At 41.7% G+C, this 20,739-nt stretch overlaps 1 protein-coding gene across 7 annotated transcripts in view; it reads right to left on the bottom strand.

Moving 5' to 3' along the window:
- Positions 1-20,739, bottom strand: part of gria2b (glutamate receptor, ionotropic, AMPA 2b) — a 31,259-nt gene that overhangs the window by 6,625 nt on the left and 3,895 nt on the right. For all 7 annotated transcript variants that reach the window (XR_003890818.1, XR_003890817.1, XM_003970585.2 and 4 more), the window contains exons 3-12: positions 8,630-8,869; positions 4,539-4,735; positions 3,303-3,356; positions 3,064-3,222; positions 2,054-2,221; positions 1,396-1,500; positions 1,194-1,301; positions 634-840; positions 164-531; positions 1-54 (exon numbers count right to left, since the gene is read on the bottom strand). The exon at positions 1-54 is cut by the window's left edge and continues 145 nt beyond it. Coding sequence is in view for 5 of the 7 variants with exons in the window: in XM_003970585.2 (XP_003970634.1) it covers positions 1-54; positions 164-531; positions 634-840; positions 1,194-1,301; positions 1,396-1,500; positions 2,054-2,221; positions 3,064-3,222; positions 3,303-3,356; positions 4,539-4,735; positions 8,630-8,869 (1,660 nt within the window). In the remaining 2 variants the exon portion in view is untranslated. The remainder of the gene's footprint in view (positions 55-163; positions 532-633; positions 841-1,193; positions 1,302-1,395; positions 1,501-2,053; positions 2,222-3,063; positions 3,223-3,302; positions 3,357-4,538; positions 4,736-8,629; positions 8,870-20,739) is intronic.

Here is a 20,739-nt window from a genome sequence, read left to right as displayed (position 1 = left end):
ATGATCAAAGTAAAGAACCACCACACACCACCAACAATGCGCCCAGAGAGAGATCTATAAAGACAAGAGAAGATCGGGTTATATTTGGGGAAAAGCTATTACCATTATTTGCATAGTGTATATGTGAGTACATCAGTTGTTGAAATTGTGTATGAAGACTCACCTTGGTGAGATGTCACAGCCTTGTCTCATAAAGGCTCCGAGAGAGAACCACAGACTGTTAAATATTCCAAATTCATTGGTCGACTCATTGGTCTGAATTTGTCCGTCTTCGTATTCCTCAGTGTGCCACTCATAGGGACTGAAACGGCTGACCAGGAACAGCACCACGCTGACCCCAATGTAGGCAAACACGATACACATCCAGATCTCATAGGCTAATGGGTCCAGGAAGGAGAAGACACCTGGTTTTGACTTCTGAGGCTTCTTTATCATGATGGATATCCCCAGAGACATGAAGGGTTTGGAGAAGTCGATCACTTCCTCTCGTACTAAAGTGATGGTCAGAGGAGCGACTGCAATGTCTGCTTTCTATCCAGGCAAAGGACAATGTAGGACAGGAATTGTTAAAAATAAATTCACTTTAAATCTTCAGGGACTTGTGAATAAAAAAAACAAAAAAAACCCACTCACCCCGTATACTAATTCTCCAACCATCCCATTCCAGATTTTGGTCTCTGCATCCCTGGCACCATATTTCCCATCTCCTACTATTTTTAGTTGATATTTAAATCCGCAGTGCTTTGCTATCTCTGCAGCCAGATCCACGCAGTAACCCTCATAGCGCTCGTTGTCCACAAAGAGGTCAGCATTTTTTTTCAGCATGACATATGGAGCTTCCTGAAAGAAAGAGAACAAGCGATAGAGAACAATGCTGAAAATGCTGTTCAGCTCAAACCGGTTGAATTTCAGAACTAAATTATATTTAAAAAAATCGGGGGCTTTACATCAGGGTGACAGGTCATCGATAATATGAGAGGGCACCGTCTTAAATAAACGGCATCCTTGTGGTGAGACATCATTCAGCGGGTGTAATTTCATTTTAAATCATGCAGACAACAGCACAAAAACAATAACGACTCCTTCCCTTCTTAATGGAATACTTGGACCAAACTTATTCTTTCCTCATACAACCACATTGACGAGTCGCTATACATCACCACAAACAAGATATCAGCCAATGCGACATTTACCAAGATGGTGGTGACAATGACTGTTTTATTTTCCATCCCAGTTGTATCATTTGCAAAGACATCAGATTTGGTGACGGCCATTTTGTCAACTTCATTCCAGTATCCGATCTGTGGGAAAGAAGAGCAGAACCCTAGACGTGATTAATCTTGCTCCTGATCTTCAAACACCCCACGTTGTGTCAAACGAATGATTAGATCTTACCTTCACCGGACCATTAGTCTTTAATTCCATGATATTCACAGAGTAGTTTACTCGTTTACCATGTTGATCGAACTGAATATTTCCTGTCAGACCTTCCACGCGGACCTTTGAGACAGGAAATCCATTTTTTTTACAATCAATACGGCATTCACAAAAGGCACAATCTTAGATTTTGGTTGAATACAGCCTTATTTTCTCTGTGTTTCTGCCACAGAAAATGGGTGATGTGTTACTACTCCTTTGGAGGGAAGAGCCATAAGTTGCTTCAAAGGGTGTTTCACGTGTCCTCTGCAAACCATGATGAAACTATTGCTTGAAGCTTACCCTACTGGCTGCCAGCATTTAGATAATCAAACAGCCAGGAAAGAAAGGAGAGGAGAGCTTTTGTGTGCGCTGCTTTCTGTTAAACAGCTACAAATAACTGTGGCAATTCATCTATCTTTAAAGTCTAAAATGCATGTTGCTTGAAATTTGTCTTCATAAAAATTAGTTTATCACCTAACAGGTTGGATGAGCATCAAAACCAATAAGCTCAAATGCAGGCACAATCCTAGGCGTCGTAGTGTGTGAATACACCTGCAGGGTGATCTGCATGGTAAGACTTTACTTTGTGGACTCGCTCATTTTTGCAGGATTCCAAAGAAATTTCTGTTGTCACCTGTTTCAGCGCTCGCTCGATCTCCACTCCCTGAGCCCAGGGAACTGCTGGATTGGCGAGGCAGTCGCCGTTGTTTGCCCTCCTGGTGAAGTCGATGCGCTGTTTGTGCAAGTAGCGGAAGGCCTCTGTCATCACCTGCACTGCATCGTAGGTCAGAGCTGAAGTGTACTGGACAAGGACAAAAAGGGATACGAGGTTGTTAATAATAGAATGCCTTTGTCTTACCTCCACTTTATTAACCTTAATCCAATTGAGATACACTGTAGTTCGGCTTAGGCCCTTTATGATGACAAACATGGAAGAAAAACCCTTATAGATATGAACACTTTAAAGGATGTGAACTATTTTGGCATTTACAGTGGAAAATGTAGCACAACTCATCTTTCTTTAAAGGCAAGCTCTTAAAAAACACAATGAATGACACCCAGGAGATGAGACCCAAAGGTGCATGACTGACGAGCCACCACAGTCCATAGTTAATTTACTCCTAATTAATTTTATGACTTATTATGAATAGACAAATGTCCAAAAATGACAAAATTGCTCGTGGGAAGAACATAGTGTCTCAATTAGCAGGGATGAGAGCTTATTTTCACCGGTATTCAGCTTCGTTGGAAGTGTGAATTCGGTGCCTAAGGGTTTAAAACCAAGGTTACATCATTTCTATTGCTGCATTGATACTATAGTAGTAAAAAAAACACGTTAAAATGCAGTCCCACTTTCCCCCTTTCCCCCCCCAAATCTCGTTTGTGGTACATTATGTTGTAAGTGTCAGTGTGATGTTTCACTCAGGCTTGAAGCAAGTGGGCTGTGAAGCAAATAAAGACAGCTTGAAATTTTAATTGTTGCTTGGTTACTGTGTCTAATATTTAACTGTGAGAGGTAAATGATCATAATCTATTCATGCATTTCATGATATTATGGTGAATAAACACATTCTGGAGAGAAAGACTGAAAAAGAGGATGGAAAACATACAGAATCCATTTTTATTGGCTGCACATCAACTTACTCTAATTTTGCTGTCTGCACCAGGATACTCCTTTTCCTCCAGGGCCTCCCATCGCTGGTCAAATTTAGACACCAATGGGTCGTCAAAGTCCACAATCTGAAATCCTGACACGTTGGCACCGCCATACTGGATCTTGGAAAGGTCGCCATCAATAAACCCCTGAACACATGAAATCAAGGGTTATTGGCCTTTAGAAACAGAAGTGATAAGATAAGCCTTAAAATAAACTATAAACTTACCAGGTTGGCAATTATGTAGTGGTAGCCTTTAACGTGCCGGCCAATGGTGATGACCTGCAAAGTTAGGAACATTCTAACTGAAATAAACGTTTTTATGTCAAGCTGTCACAAATGACTTCACAGTGTAACTATGTATTTCTTGTGACAACCAAAGATAAGAAAATGACTAAAAATAAAAGCAGAAATTGCTATGCTCAAACGAGTCAACCGCCCCCCCCCATTATGTTTAGACATTTTCATTCAATCAACCCTAACATGGCTGCCAGGCTGAGCCATTATCACTGAAATAAAACAACAAAAAAAACCCAAAAACGGCACGATTCAATGCTGCTAGAAAGAGATATCCATTTACAAAATTTCCTTTTTTCAGCAAAGAAAAAAGGAAATGGCAAAACTGCTACAGCTGTGCACCGTGTCATCACCTAAACCCTCTTGATTGGCAGCTGCTGCCACTTGAAGTAAATGTGAGTGATGCAATTTCATATCTCTTTTGTAAAATGCCTTTTAGGATTGAAGCAGGTACACTTCCTTGAGATGAGATTGTTTTTTCTCCAGATTAACAGGCACCGAGGCAGCAGGCATCGATTCCATTCAGCATTCAGTTAAACAGGTCTCAGCATCCTTTAAATGCTAATCAATAAGCCTTTTGGGTAAATGAAAGCGCAAAAATATCCCGTTACGTGCATCTGTTTTGTCTTTAATTGCAGTTTTGTTTACAGCTTAAATGAACCATTAGCGTAATTGTTATGGCGCTTTTATGGGCTTTCTGCACATGTGACGCTGGTGTTTTAGAACACTTCGAGAATTTATTTGGCTTTGGACAAACTGACGGCTTCATTTCATGTCAGGTTTCGCACCAGAGACTTAATGTTCTTTTAAATGTTGCAGCAGCGTCTAATAAAAATAGGAGCAATCTTGTGCTACTGTGTTGTTTCCCAAAACTGAATTATACCTAACTTCCAAAAGCCACAGAAATGACATACAGGAAGAGTCAGAAGACAGCAAAAAGATCAACCCCCACAACCTGCCAGCGGACAGCTTTGTTCAACGGCTAAAAACATGTCAGCAACATTCTTTATAACAACGTCCCACTGTCAGCAGTGAAACCTAAAACTTCCTGTCAAATAAAATGAAATAAAAAAAAGACAACACGCGGCCGCCTGTCTAAGCAGCAAGGTTGTCCAAACATGTCAAAATAAATCTGGAGTTTTTGAAAGGCTTCTCCTCCCTCTCTACCTGCTCCATGATGTCTTTGACTTTGTCCTGTTCACAGTCCAGGATCACCCTCCTCTCCTTCTTGTTCTCCAGATCCTGGAACAGAGAGCGGTATGCTTCGTCCTTCCTCTCGTCTTTCAGGTTCCCCACGTTGATGGCCGTCACCTGCCACTTCCTCTCTGCTGCTGTGTCCAGAACAACCTGCAGTGTCGTCAGGCCTAGAAGCACAAACAATTGACAGAAACCGGTTAAATCCACATTTTTGCTGACAAATGGCTTTGGCTACACTACAGAAATAATAGGAAGTGAAGTTCTAACAGTTTCTCATGAACTAGGCATAGTTATTGTAATTCCAGAACTATTTTCTGACTCTGAGCTATCGGAGGTTTCACAGACTGGGTGACTTATGTAAAGAGCTCCTCCAGATGACTCATAGATGTTCATGAACCTGTACAACATGTGGGAGTAAAGTGGGTCAGAGAGTACACTTAAATACAACATTGCTAAGGATTTGCCATTCTGGGACGGATTTTTTGAACACCAACATCGCTTCGTCTCGATTGCTGAAGCACTTTCATGATGGGACAATCTATAGGAGGCCCATTTACTGGTTCCGGTGGGTTTCAGCCTGTAACAGTTGCCCCAGAGCTGCAGGTATACAGATCTTAAAGAATGAATTCAACAGAAATGATAGTTTACAGATGTAGCCTGGCATTTAAACGTTCACTAGTCCATAAGCTACATACATAAGCTTGATTTTCGCCGGAAACAAATATGATTAAAAGTGGATTTAGTCCGTTGCCTGTCTTTAACATCGTGCTACTGAAAACAATGGCTGTGTGGCTGTTTCGTTTGAATGCCCCGTGTGCTGTGGCTTTATTTCAACCCTCGTTTGAGCCAACGCCAACACCAGCCGCGCGTACACTGGAGGAGCCGAATAATATATGACACTGTGCACGTAGATAACTCCATGTTATGTTGACATGTTGCTGCTTTGATCCGTTAATGCCATAGGTGCTGAAATGAAAAATCGAGGCGCTCCGTAAAGCATGTGTACAGGCTGCAAGGCAGCAACAAAGTCCCCCTCCCCCACCGAGTGCAGAGCAGAGCGAGCATCAATGACATTAAGGCATCGCCAGCATAGAAAGGATGAGCTGGGCTGGAGGCAAAGTTACGTCGCGAAACACAGAGGAGCCAGGAAAAAAAGGAAAAGGACAGTGCACGATGTTTGGGATCTTTCAATTAATGGAAGCCAGCCGGCCCATCAGCTGATGCTGACGAGCTACTGTTGCATGCTGAGTCATCAGATGGGGTTGACGCGATGCTGTTTTTTCCATCATGTACAGAAAATGTCCATTAATCTGAAGGAGGTTCTGTTTAAGTCAAATACCGGTTTCTGGTTTTCACTTTTATTCCCATTACCCCTCGCTCTCTGGCTGCACAGCCGAACCTCCTCGATTATTGATCCTTGGTCTCCAGAGGACACTTGGAGAGGGCTTTGATAAAGGGGTCGAGTGTTTCATCCCGCCTCGCTACAGCGAGGTGAATTACAGATATAATAATCAATTTCATGCGACACGACAGAGGTTTTATGATGTTGGGGAGGAAAAGGGTGGCTTGCACTTTTAACTAAATGATCTATAGATCATAATCACAGCTAGGTCATTATAGCGCACTTACGTTTGACTGTTTCATCAATGCTCATCGAAAGAGATAATAAGAATTCGGACTGATAGAGAATTATTAAAGTGCAGATGAAGGGAGGATTAGAGCAAAAGTGTAATTATGGTTCAGCGGTTGGAATTCAATTGTTTTTTAATGAACAGTCACTGAATTGCGGCATGATTGTATCGTATGTGTGTCATCCATAAGCAATTGTGATTCCACATACTGTACGTCCATGTTCCTTTATTACAGATTACTTTGTTATTATGCCTATTGTGGATTTTAATTGTATTAAAAGGAAAAGCATTTGAATCAGCAAACTTCCAGTCATTTGGGAGAACTTACTGGTTCTTATGGGCTCATGTTAGATTTGCAGCAACTTTACAGCCTCCACAGAAGTGCTGTGGCTAAAAGCTGCTGTTGCTGGCTGTGGTTTGCAACAGTTATAAATAGTAATAGTCATTAAGGGATGTTTTTGACTGCTCCTACTTGCCTTCACTCTTCATGACTTGCATTTTAACTCTAAATAGAATGTCTTCAATAGAGTTGGTATTAATAGAGATGTTGCAGAACGTTGCTTGGACATAGAGGACAATGAGTGTGACACAATAAACGCTTAAGGAATTTAACGTCTATGTTTAGGTGCAGTTTTACAAAGTAACTAAAACACGTGGACATCCATGTTCTGGTCTATCAATATGTTAAACTTACAATGACACTACATTTTTAATATTTGATATGTATTTAAAATACCATAGCAAATATATTTAGGTCTATATAAAACCTATATAATGCCTAAAGCAGTTTTAACTAATCATCAACATCATCATCATCATCATCATCATCATCAAAACATCAATTCTGAAGTAAAGAAAGCCTCTGGGAAATTTTTATTCTTCTCTGTTGATTTCAAAAGAATTCCTATTCACCCACAGCCCTCGCCATCATTGATCCAAAACACTTTAATGAGTTAATGTATGCATATATATGCACAGTGTAGTGTAATACTAAAGAGTCATAATTAATACATAGAGGAGAAGTGGTCCAACGTCTAGAGGACGGCTTCCTTTTTGATATAATCTCTTTGCTTCCAGCTCTTGTTTACTCCCTCGTTCTTACATCCCACATTCCAACTTAATCATTACGCACATCTGTACATAAATATAGTTCCAATAACTACCTTTAGGATTGTTGATGCACACATAAAGATAACCTAAACGCGGTAGTGGACCTAAAACTTCATCAAATTAATCCAAACCATTCCATCCGTCAGCTGCCTCTGTGGCTGAGCAACACCCACTCACTCATCCCTGCATCATTCACCAACCATCTCAGTCTCTTGCAACCTCCCGTTCTTCCTCCCTTGCTCTCTCTCTCCGTCCCTTTTCACACTTTGGTTGCCATGGGAATGAGGGGCTCACACTGACCTAATTAGACAGCCACGCAATGATGAAGTATGCACAGCGCTGCTTCTAGTCCCACTGCGGACGTCGTGGTGTACAGACAGCAGGTCAGAGTTAGCATTAGCGCGAGGACGATCTGTAACAGCTTGTTCGAACCTGCCTTCTATGATTTTGGTGATGAGCGGTATTTGCTGGCGCTGTCAGCCGGAGCAAGGCCGACTGGAAAGATTAGCAAAGGATTCTGGGAGAAAGAGCATGTGGAAGGAGATGATAGGGAGGGTCCCGCATACAGGGGTGATACTGTGGACAGATCCAATCAAGTGTGAGTGTGTGTGTGTGTTACTGACGAAAGACAAACTGTTAAGGGTGCTGTAAAGCAGAAACGCAGTAAATCCTGCCGAAGACACTGGCACCACGCGGTACGCAGGATAAAAACCAGAACGTAACTCCTACTCCTTCAGCCGGTATTACCTTAAGCCACTTGGTGTGTTCCTTGTCTGATAAGCCATTTTTGAGATTGCATGAAGTCTAATTAAATGAAATAGATTTTAATGAACTATCCCAAAACAGAATGATTTTGGTCTGTAATAAAGCGGGATTTAGGAGTAACCACAAATGTATCTTTTAAGTCATTTAGTGATGAAAGACTAATAGCAAAAATAGAAATATAGTCTAATATATATTGTTTTTTTAAAAGTCAATGTAATTATGTCTCAATAATGTATATTTTGTTGGTCCATCACGCTGACTGAATGAAACTCGACTGCCTGTGACATAAACGCCAACAGAGGAGCTGCTATAGTTGATTACGTGTGACAAATTGTTTTTAATGGTCCTAGATTGTCATCAGCTGGACTCCAGCACGTGCAGCTCGGATATTTAGGCACCATCTCCAGTCAGTTTCATGAGAGGGGGGGGCAGCTATAGACACGTTACATGCAAATGAAGCATTTCTTAATGCTGAACACTTAAATCAGAGACGTTCAAAAGGATGATGAGTTAAAAACCATCATGGCTGCATAAATGGTGTCTGCAGTGCATTACCTCGGTCACTGTCGTACAGATAGGCGAACTTGTCCCACTTGTAGTACTCAATTAGGCTGAGGAGGGGTCCCTTGATATCGGGTCTCATCTGGATGATAAACTGCTGATTCCCGTCCAGAGGGAAACTGGGCGTGATGAAAGACACGTGGAGCGTGCCGCAAAAGGACGTGATGGTGTTCACGGATTTCTTGTCGTAGAATCCAAAGATGGCGTAAACTCCTCTGGAGAACTGCGAACAGACTGGAAGAGAGGAGAACACTCGGTTAAGGAGGGCCGCTCGGTCACTGCGTGGGGTTTCAGTTAAAGAAAGAGCTTTCTTTTCCTTCATTCGTATGGCGACATTGACACACTACTCACATTTTTCCTTTCGCAAACACGCTGACATTTATTTCAAATGCTTTCACAGCTCTGTGCAGTAATTCAGGGAAAATGCATACATCAAGGACCTTTATTGCTTTCCTTTAGGGCACATTAGGGCTGCACAGGAGCATTAGGGGACATTTCTTTTAGTTTGTCTTACAGATGATTAATGGAAGGCTTTCCATAAGCTCTGCCAGGGGAGTCTTTGTCTTTTACATTGAGGAATCTACTGCATGTCAATCACTGTGAGAACCCCTCAATGAATGGCCTCCCAATGGCTTGATAAGGACTTTGTAAGTCATTAAACTCACAAAGATTCTTTACAGATTCTTTACACGCAGTATTATTGTCCAAGCTAAAGTCAGTTCAGGTTTCTCCTCCTCTATAAGGCGTTGCACATGTGTCACAGTGCGCCGCTCCACCACCCCATCAGCACAGAATAAGTCCTAGTAGATTACATAACATCCTTCACACACATTCTTCAGCAGACCCAACTAGTTGCCCTTGTAAGGATGATGAAGCCACTATGATAGCTGTATGTTTGCATCACATTCATATCTTGTTGAGCCCGCAGAATCAGAGTCGTTCAATAATTCATGAGCCAGGCTGTGGTTTATATAGTGAGATATCGTTTCAGGCCTTGGACATTCATTATGTCCAGACCTTAAAAGGAGAATGTGCACCGAATGCCAAATGTTTCTGTAACCCTGACGCTGCAGCCTGTTCCTTTAATGTTCTACCAGGGTCAGCATATGTGTATCGATCAGATCTAAGTCAATCAGGCGTACTGACCTGACGGACGTGTCCTGTAATTAAAGTAATGAGTCATGTCCTTTTCAAAACTATAACTGCGATGACTTGCTGAAAAGGAGAGCGACTGTTAATATGGATATGAGCTCATTTCATTCAACGGTGGCTGCTGTGATCTCATCTGTGCTGTGGATAAAGGATGGTTATCAGCAAAGTTACACTCCAGCTTTTGAAAAGTGTTCCCTAAATGCCTCCCATAACGTTTTGCATTTACATGCACACTTAAGTGCTCTTTACTTTAATCATATTGTTGAGCGCAGGGTCATTGCTGAGGTTCGGGTCTAAATTAACAGCGGCTCATTAAAACCTGTCGCTGGCAAATGAATCGAGCAGCTTCCATTACTGTGTCTCCATCTCTTCTCAAATGTCATCACTGCTGCACACGACAGACTCCACTAGACTATGACCAACTTAAATTAAGCTGAAACCAATTCTTTCTGTCTCCAAAATGGTTGCGGAGTTATTTCAGGCCCTCAGGGCTGCTGAGAAAAAAAGAAACTCATTTGTTTTCTTCAAAAAAGGTGCAGAGAGCCCCAACAGCTGGCTCTCAGATGGATACACTCTGGCTTGATCATTATTACAAAAGACGAGCATCTGTCTTTGAAAAAGCCATGAAAATGTCTTCACTCAAACCGATTTGCTGTTTCACCAGGAGCTGAAGCTCCTGAGTATTTCAGTACAGAAGCGTTTTGCTGCCAAAAATGGGGAGCTCATTATCAGGTTAAAAACTATCCCATTATTTCAATTACTATTACATTAGACAAGATAATAGGAAATGATAACCACAACAGCTTTTTTATACCTTTACTCGACATGTCTGTTACCCACCAAATCTATGAGAAGGTTAAATGTTACGATCTGCACCGTCGTGCCAGTTACAGTGCAAAGTACGAGCATTTAAGCTAAAATAAAACACTCTGTCAGAGTTTTATGTATTTTCTGACACATCTATTCAATACTTAGCCTCAGCTAGGCACATCAAAATATGCACTAAGGAAAAAAGGTTCCCCATCATAAGAAACTCAGAATTTTATGCCTCAATTTAACAGTGGAAGAAAATGAGATTCTGTTTTTATTCTTGCTTTTGTAGCTCAGAGGCATCAATAGTTCATGTCAGGTGACATTTAGCCACACCACAATTGTGCTAAAGATTGCACAAGGTACCGTGTCAGCTTTCACCATCCCTGCCCCTCATCAGCAGAGAATTTACATCTCAATTAAATCTTCTTCACAGCAATTTGAGACAAACCGAAATGTGATCATATAATTTCAGCCTGGTCCAAATCCGTGCAGCAGATGAAAGTGTTCAGCGACGTGGCCAGAGAATGATCAGAGCCGGCTAATCGAATGTGTCTTTTGTCCGATCAAGAGCTAATAGATCCCAAAGTGTGTCATCTGCTCACTGCCAAAACCTAATTGGGAAATGATTTGAAACAATTCAGTGAAGGAGCTGAAACACTCCTCAGAGTGGAGGTCAGTGGGTCAGGACATCCATCACAGATGAACACGGCCAACAAGTTTTCATTTCATTTTCAATTTGTGCAATACACCGCTTGAATGGTTTCTGCCACTTAATGCATTACACTATGCAAAACACAATTTTACTTCTAGTACTGGATATTGATTGTAATTTTTAATTTTGTTTCGCAGAAATCATAGTTGTAATGGGCCAAATAATTTATGACTAATTGTTATAAACATTATTTATGTTGAATAGTAAAAAAGTCTGACCTATTTGTTATTGCGATGTTACACATTTATTGTGCATTTTATATTGTTGGCCATTAAAATGGTTTTAAAGAACATTTGTAAGCTGAAATTCTTACTAATTTAAATTCTGACTTTGTGTAGCTTGACCTTTCTCTGATGAGGGGATTCAGTAGGAAAATGCTGCTAATACTTGATAAATACCCAGAGGCTATGGTGCATGCACATCCTTTGTTTCACACTGGACCCCTCGTCCTCCTTTACTCCCCAGCATTAAACCCCTGTTTTGTTCATTCAGAACATCAACTACAGCTGCACAAATCAATGTCCCAGAACAGCAGAAACGCATTCAAGCAGCCCAAAGCTGTCCGACTTCCTTCTGTCTCCGCATCGCGCTCGACATTGTCACGTTTCTCTCTCTCTGCTGACACTCTCTGGTGTCCTGCTGAGTCGGCTCAGGATTAAAAGTCTCTGAGCTCATGCTTAGAGAGTGGAGGTCCCCTCGACTGCGCCGCGACTTAGCGAACAGCCCAACAGCGTGTTCATTCAGCAGCAAAAATCAACCAACACACATGTAGAATTAATATTATACACACTTATCAGAACAGATGTTTAACATCAACCCTAATTGCCACAAAATAAATTATAAAAAAAACAGTATTATTTGATGGTCTCCACCAATACCAACAGCCACCACTACACTCCCAATGTAAAAAAAACACACTAAAGAAAAAAAAAGGAAATGAACACATATTGATATGTAAGCTAGCTAACGAGCTGACTCTGGCAGGAGTACTAGCGTGGACACTTCTGCCTCTCTATCTGACCTGCTCGCCACTGATTAAGTCAGTAGGTGCTATTTTTATAGGCGACCAGTGGTGGTTTGTGACAAAAGCTGCCTTCAAAACGTCATCAACCTCCATCTCAGTCAATATCAACATTTGATTGTAATAGCTGGATTTCAACCCATAGAGGGCAGTCATGCTCACACTTTTATTAGAAAATGCTGAAAATTAAAAAAACTAAAATTTCAAGAGTTGGACGGTAATCAAACAACACCCAAAATCCATTTATTTTCAACTGAAAAGATCAGTTACTCTTTTTTTAGTTACTCCATTTTCAGATTTTCAGTTCAGGCACTATTAAAGATACCTTTAAGAGGACTGATGAGGACCTGTTTCTGATTCCTCTGGAATTTTTTCCCTCCTCTGAATACTGCGATAAGAGGTGACTGAGAAACCAGGCACTGGCAAAATGGAGAATTTATTACCTCTTTATGATCCTTTAATGAAACTGGTTATGGACGTGACCTTGTGATAGACTCTAGGATGTCGTCACTGTGGAAAATTTGCATTTGGTTCCATTCTGCTCTTGTAAATGTAAAATAAAATGTAAAACTTGAAAACAGACAAAGCAAAAAATTATCATTCATTTTAAATCATTCAGCTATTTTTGTGTGTCACCCCACATGCGTACGTCTGTAAACGAGCACGTTGTTGCCGTGAATTATTGGACTCAGAAGGTCATTAACGCCTCCTTTTGCTCACCGGCATTTTAAATGTGTTTCAGCAGCGGGTCTGACGGTCCAAGGAGAAGGTACAAACTGTGAAATATATTTAGCTGTCCCAATTAGCTGACCTCTTTTTTACCAGTAGGACTCCAAAGGCATCTCCACCGCTGTTTATGTTATCACTCTGTCATAAATGTTCTGCGGGTAGCTAATTAACTGATGAACCATCAAAACTCGGTTCACGTCTTTAATTAATGGAGAATTCTCAGAAATTATATCAGATGTGGCCTCATGTCCATTAAAGCTTACAGCACAGCACCATATACTTTATGGTTTATCCTCTGCAATTACCTGTGTAACTGTAATTCATTCATTCAGAAGTCGTGGCGATGAGCATCAAAAGCCCGGTCACAGAGAACTAAAATGTTATCTTGCCCTCTTTCACACTCCTGTTCTCACCACTGAGGACAAACGGGTTTTTTAAACAGGCTCAAAGTCATCACCTGCCCTCCAGCACGGCAGCCGGCACACATGCGTGACTAAAACGGTTATCTTTGGCGGTCGGGACGCCGTCAAACACACCTGACTCTTTCTGAGTATCCAACATTATATATCAAACGTGTTGGTTTGCATGTTTTACACATTCAAATATAAAAGCATGTCAGGGTTGTTTTGGGGTCCTTATTCAACATCTGATGGCTAAATCTCTTCATCCCTTCAACACTGAAGGCACGTAACACTTGTAAAAGGCAAACACATTCATCAGTAAGTCATGATATTCATGAGGCCTTGGGAGATGTTAAGAGTTTGTCTGCAGCCCCTAAAGGGTGGTTCAATTCCTGCTGCAGACTGTTGCCAGGGTAACGCTGTTCAGCCATGTTCCCTCCCTACACTGCAGAAAATATTCATGAAGGAATGAGCATTAAAATGCTATCAAAAGAAGAACAAAACCAGTAAATAATTCAGCCAAATGGTTCTGATGTCTCCACATGCTCACACATCCTGTGCCTGGATCTGGAAAAGGTTTCTTTCAACTTGCAAAAAAAAATCAGATTGAAACTTTACTACGGCAAAACGCTTTTTCTTCCTCGGGCTGTTGCCAAGGCGACAGCTTTCGCTCATGTTTCGAGTCGCCGATGGGAGGACTTCTGGGAGGTGTCAGAGCGAGCCAGAGATGCACTGTGGGAAGTGTTTTTGTCTGCATCAGAGCAGCTCTTCCGGCAGCTGGTTTTGAGAAGAACACTAACGCTCAGTTCCTCTCAACTTCTCAATCCCCTCCTCCCATCGCCCATCCCAGCTCTTTCTGCCACTCTCTCGCTCTAGCCTTTTGTTCACTGACCTGTTTCCTGAAGGCGCTGTGACGGATGAGGATGGGGGTTTCGCAGTGGCACCGTCTGATAAATGCTTTCTATTTACCGATGGCTTGAACACGGTAGAGGGGGCACATCGCCCCCCAGTCCTGCCCTGCCTTTTATAGACCCTTTGGTTCTGAGGAGAATAAGGAGCTGGAAGGTTTGAGTCACTCATGAATCTATACTGTAATGTCCATCTATCCATCCATCCATCCATCCGTCCGTCCATCCATCCGTCCATCCATCCATCCATCCATCCATCCATCCATCCATCCATCCATCCATCCATCCATCCATCCATCCATCCATCCATCCATCCATTCATCCGTCCCTCCATTTAAAGAGTGACGTAACTGGGGCAGGTTTGGCTGAACAAAGATACTTAAAGACATGGAATATTTCTGCATATAAATTACCATTTGCATTTACTGCATTAGATGGTTAGAAGGTTCTGGGTTTCATTCTGAGATCGGCGGCAGAACTAAACCCAAAATTTTGAATCTCGCTTCAATTAAGCTGAATTAAGAGTAAAAAAGAAGCTCAATGTCTTTTACTGATGTATGAGAAGAACAAATAACAATATAAGAAGGAACTCCAAGGAGCTCTGGGGCTGTTTAGAATTTAGCAAAGTTGCTTTAAATGAGCATTTTAAAGTATTTTTCACATCAGAAAGACTTGATTCTTGTGATTGTGGTGTTGTGTCGCTTGTGATTGTGGTGTTGTGTCGCTGACACAACCAAAGCCATTAAACATCATAGTGAATTCTTTGGCCGTATTGATTCCACAATGTTGGGCTCATACATCACACAGCTTCTTTGTTCACATTTCATCTGATTCCTGTAATAAAACATACTGCAGCTTATATCCACTGACCTTTAGTGGAAATACCAAAGCATGCTTGCAAGTGCTGTTCTCTTGTTCTAATGATCTCAGCTCCTGCCAGACTGAAATTATTCCTGCTATAAACAAAGTGAAAAAAGCAGCTTTTCAGGCGTCTCTAGGAGCTGCTGCCATAGAAACCAGAACTATGGTCTATACCAAGGTTAAAAGAAAGGATCACATCACAGTGGTGGTGGGGTGTGTGTGAGTTTTTAACATACATATATCTGGATTATTGATGGCAGAACAGCAGATTTAGGTGCATTCTTTTCTCTAGTCATTTTCCCCATGTTCTCCCTGTCGTTTAGTGTACGACCTCATCCATAAATCAGTCATGATGACCTCATTAGTTTGCTATTTCCAATTAACATATGACCTGTCCCTATGGCGTGTCTCCAGACCGACTCTAAAGTCATTAAATTACAAACTACAGATGGTAACTGCCTCCTAAAATAACTACAAGCATAAAAACACTGCTGCAAATAATCATCTCATCCCATTGAAGAGTGTTTCCTTTTTTGAATGACACGAGCAACCTGTTGAGTAATGTCAGAATAAACATGGGGAATTCGTCATGGCAACAGATTTGGGCCGCTTCATCGAAAAGTGCAGCGTCGAACTAAAACCCAGCCGAAAAGCAACATTTATGCAAATATGAAACAGTCCATGTTATTTCTGCAGCCGCTGCTTGATCTGAAGCAAATGCACTGATGCAGCTCAGTGGTAACACAGCATGATTAGGCATTTCTGGATGTCAGAAAGCTGATGATGAGATGCAGAGACTGTAATGAAACATCCTACTGACAGGAAAACAGCTCCTCCTTGAGCTTTTTTCTGTTTTTTTTTCCAAACATTGTTTTCCTCCTTCTGCAAAACTTTTGATGAAGGCGGCAGACAGCCTGGTAACCTCTGAGAGACCTTGGTTTTAATGAAGTGAGGGATTCTCATGGAAATCTGAGACACACCCACCAGTTAAAACTGCTCCACGGTGGCTTGGTTGTCGAGGTAAACGTACAAACAAGAACTCACATCGACAGAATACTCAAACGTGACCTGATTCTTTCTCAACACACGATCATTGTGTGGCTAAAAAGTCATATAAAGGCTGCATAGCTTTTGCATTGATTACCATAATCTGTGAATACAGCTCAAGGCTATTGACTCTAGCACAAATGTGGAGGTCTTATTTAACCACACCATTGTTCACACATCAAGTCTACAGTTTATCCAATGGCAAAGGCGGAAATTGTATTTCCCTGTCGCCTTTGCCATAAAAAGCTACAAAAAGATTGCGCATTGCTATGCCTCCCTCCTCCCTCTCAGGTATAATCACTGAAGGCGGACAAATCACCAACTTGGTTCCTTCTGATTATGTAAAGCAAATTTGACAGGTCGGCTCAGTATCACCGCTGACAGCAAATGCACAGTTTCTGTCTAATGCTAGCTTAATTGAGATATAATTAGGTAATACTAATATTAATATGAGGTCATTTAATGTTAATATTGGGTAGTTAACTAGTTTTTAGAACACAATGTTGGACATTATTATGAAATGCTGCTGTAAAAGGGGAAAAATTCCAGGATCTTGTTGCGTGTCTGGTAATGCGCATGTGAGAAAGGTGGACAAGACACAAAGCAGCGGTTCTCCAGAAGCCCAAAGGAGAACCGAATCAATGCTATATTCAGCCATGTGGAGCTCCCTTTGTGAGGTGAGGATAAAATGACGAGGTATGAAATGAAAATATACTAGTTAGTAGCTTGCCTTGGGCAGAGTAGAGAAAGAAAATCTACTAATAATAAGACTCAGCTTCTTGGACGTATTCACTTAGATGCAATACTATTACTTCAGCTTCCTTCCAGCAAGGAAATAATGAAAACTGGGATAATTTATGCAGCTCCCCCTTCTTCACCGGTGGTTTCCCTCACAGCAGAGAGTCGGGCGGCCTGGGTACGTGAGGGCTGGATTTCAGCCTGTGTCAGTTTGAAATGTTGGTGCTGGGCTGCTTCATTATTTAAAGAAACCACACTCTCGTGCACTTAAGGATCAGAAGATAGACTTTTATTCTCACAGTGGTGAGATAAGAGATGACACTTGGGAGCATTTTAAAGTCGGGTTGTTCTTGCTACATTGTGCAGCCTTTAAGCCTTTAACCCAGTGTGTGTGTGTGTGTGTGTGTGTGTGTGTGTGTGTGTTGTTTGCCTTCGGTGCCAGAACCCAGTAGTTTACAGATCTCACCTGGCAGGCAGCAGGGAAGCAGAGTCAGCTTAACTCCTTATTTTCCTCATGCATGGTTTCTTAGTTACCCCTAGTTGTTTCTTCGACGGTCCATTAAATTGTTTTGTCCAGCACCTATTAAACGTTATCACATTGTCCTGATAATTGATTTGCTCTGCCTGAACCTGGCCTGCAGATTATGTAGTGTTCTATTAGCATTGCTGCATTTCCTGCTGAGTTCTTCGTCAACTAAATGATGTCCATAAAGCTGAATTATAAGCATTATGCTGAGGTGATAGAGAGGATTCGGGTCCAGATGAAATGGTTATTGCATATTAAATTCTTACCCGTAGAATACAACCAGCATTATACAAAATGTCCACTACACTCAGCCCCACTGTCGAGCTCTGACCAGCCACATGAGACCAGAGGAAACGTGCCTCCCTCAGACCTTCACATGATGAAACACCCAAGGCCACTTTAATGAGGACAACCATCCTTGCAGGGGCAAAGAGCAGGAACAAGCAAGAACAGCTGAAAACAGAACCAGCTCCTCCCCTAAAACCACCCACACCCATCTTTTCTCTCATTTGAGAAAAAAACTACTTTCAGTTTTTGCCCACAAGATGAAATTTGTCTTGCGTTAATTAAATCTCTGATTACACAAAAGACAAGGTAAAAGATTTTATTAAATCTTAATTTTGAGCATTTGTTGTCCTTATTTGCTTCTTATTTACCTCCATACCCATATTGGAACTGGTTTTTATCCGAATGCTTTGATTTAAGACAGTTGTTTGACATCAGAGAAGGGCTTTTTAGATGAGCACAAAGGAAACCTGCAAAACAGCAACACTGACAAAATAATAAATAGAATTGGTTCAGTGGGATGAGCGCATAAACCAGAGCTGGTAAAGTCTCTTCACACTATGGTTAAAGACATAAAATCACATCTAGATTTATTTGAATTGGTTTGATGAGAGGGAGATTGTTGACATTAGTCAGTGGATTTATGTATGGATCTTATCCTGGTCTTGCTCTACTGTACCTTTGGGCTGCATTAATTCATTAATTGCGCTGAGGTTTCACTTAGTGTGGGACAGCAGGTAAAAAGCCTCTGCGACAGGCACTTCACTGGTTTTTCCCTGATTGCGCCCACCTATGCGCTGACTCATCCTGGTCTTCTTTAAAAGGACACGGCAGGCTTTAAGACAGCCCCTCTTACATTTACATCACATTTACATTTCATCTACATATTGTTCAATGAGACATAATATTGTAATAACGGGAAGCAGAGGGAGGTGGTGCACTCTTTTCCGCTTATCAAACTGGAAAGTCATTCTGTCATTTTCAGTCTTTTTCTACTTCTTTATCATGTCCTTGTCTTTCTTTCTCCTCCCTCCCTCTTGTTCTCTCTTTCTCTGTCTCTCTCTCTCTCTCTCACACACACACACACACACACGTGCGCTCACAGCCTGATAACTTTGACAAGAACACCCTATTAAGACTAAACAAGGAGATCAGATCAATTCTTCATCACCATGATGATGGGACATGTAGATCCTGTCACTGATGCAAGCTGATGAGCATCTCGGGTTAAAGGAGAAGGCTATTCTAGATCTCAAATATCTAGGTAATAATCTAATAATTCTTATCCTGTATCATTACTGAGCTGGATGAATTGGATGTAGCAGACTAAATGGGACTCTACTCAAGTCGGTTAGTGTGGATAATTGCCCATGTGCCTGACTGCTACCGCAGCATGATAACTGGAGCAAAAACGATGTGATCGTCCTGTAAATATTGATCTTGCATCTTTTGGGCCACTAAAGGTGTGCGCACGTAGCTGTGAGACACCGTTCATCTACGAGCTTTATGGAGGGAGTGGTGAAATGACACTTCATCACATACAGGGGAGCCTCCCCATGACAGCTGATCCATTATGATTCCAGATACCCCGCATGCAGCTGACAGCATCTCAGTCATGATCGATTTAGCTTCTGCCACAGACACAATGTATTTCACATTCTTAACAGTCAGTGTAAATGGCGTATAGATCCTGAGTGTAGATCATATTCCTCCTGTGTCTCTCAGTCAAATAAATAATCTACATTCTGGAGGGACGTGAAGTCTATCCAGCCGGGGAAATTCAAATTCTTGTTACCGTGCGCAGTGCTAACTGCAAGCATGAGCCATCTGCCAATGAGAAAATAATGAGCCGTTGGATGTGAGAGGGGTCCAGCTGAGTGCGTCTGAATCATTTTGCAACTCATGTCGTCTTACTTTTATGGTTTTTTTTGAGGGCAGAATTTGAGGCTTGGGTGGGGAGGGGGCTGTATTCAGGGCAGCAGAGATCCATAGAGGGTTCTTTAGCCTCATTTCTGACCAGACAGTTCCAAGCCTGGTTAATATATCACAGCTCCCTTCCTAATGGAGAAGGCACTTAATTAGATGTGAACAATAAACCGGCTATAATCAATGCTCTACTGCACATGTATGGGTGTTGGTCTCCCTGAATGTGTAAGTGAGACACTACATGCAGAGTTACTTAATATCGTGGCACAACCTGATCCAACCAGAACAGCTACAACATTGAATTGCGGTTGGTGATCTGAGGAGCGTTCATTTGCACTGAGAGGTTTGCTTTTATTGTCAGGAAAGGTTTAAAATGGCAGGTGAAGAGCCGACAGCATCCTCCGCCAAACTCCTCTGCTGTAGGTGGGTTGTGCAATTACTGTCGAAGATGCTGCCGTCTTAGTCATCCAGTCACACAAAGATCGTTAGGAAGGCTGTTAGGCTTCACACCGATGACACGTGTGCGAGATGGAGCTGTTCTGGAGACTGATTCACGCCACACAGTGATCTAGAAGAGAATTCTGTTCTCTCAGGGTGAAAAAATGAGATGAAAATTCTGGTAAGAAGTTAGAATACTGCTCTGAATTTAGCCCCAGTGCCTCAATATTGTCCATTGTGGAAACAGGAGCAACATGTTTAATCTCGTGAAATGTTTGACAGTTTGATTTTCTTCTAATGGCAATTAAAGCTTCTGTTAGAGCTTTACAGCGATTACTGCCGTCAATCTTTCTTTCTTAGCTAAGTTTTAACAGGAAACTTCTCACCTGATTATACTGATTAATAGAGCAGCTCCTAAGAGGCCCTTCCAGAAGGATGAAGCAGTGGCTCTGACTCCTGACTCCATCTTGAGAGACTTTTATGCTGCATTTTGAGAATTTCTGAGCAGCTTTTGGTTTAGTTGTTTGAAGCAGCTGTGGTCATGCCC

The sequence above is a fragment of the Takifugu rubripes genome, chromosome 14 (genome assembly GCF_901000725.2).
Source record: "Takifugu rubripes chromosome 14, fTakRub1.2, whole genome shotgun sequence".
NCBI lineage: Eukaryota > Metazoa > Chordata > Actinopteri > Tetraodontiformes > Tetraodontidae > Takifugu > Takifugu rubripes.
This window is presented reverse-complemented; position numbering and strand designations above follow the sequence as displayed.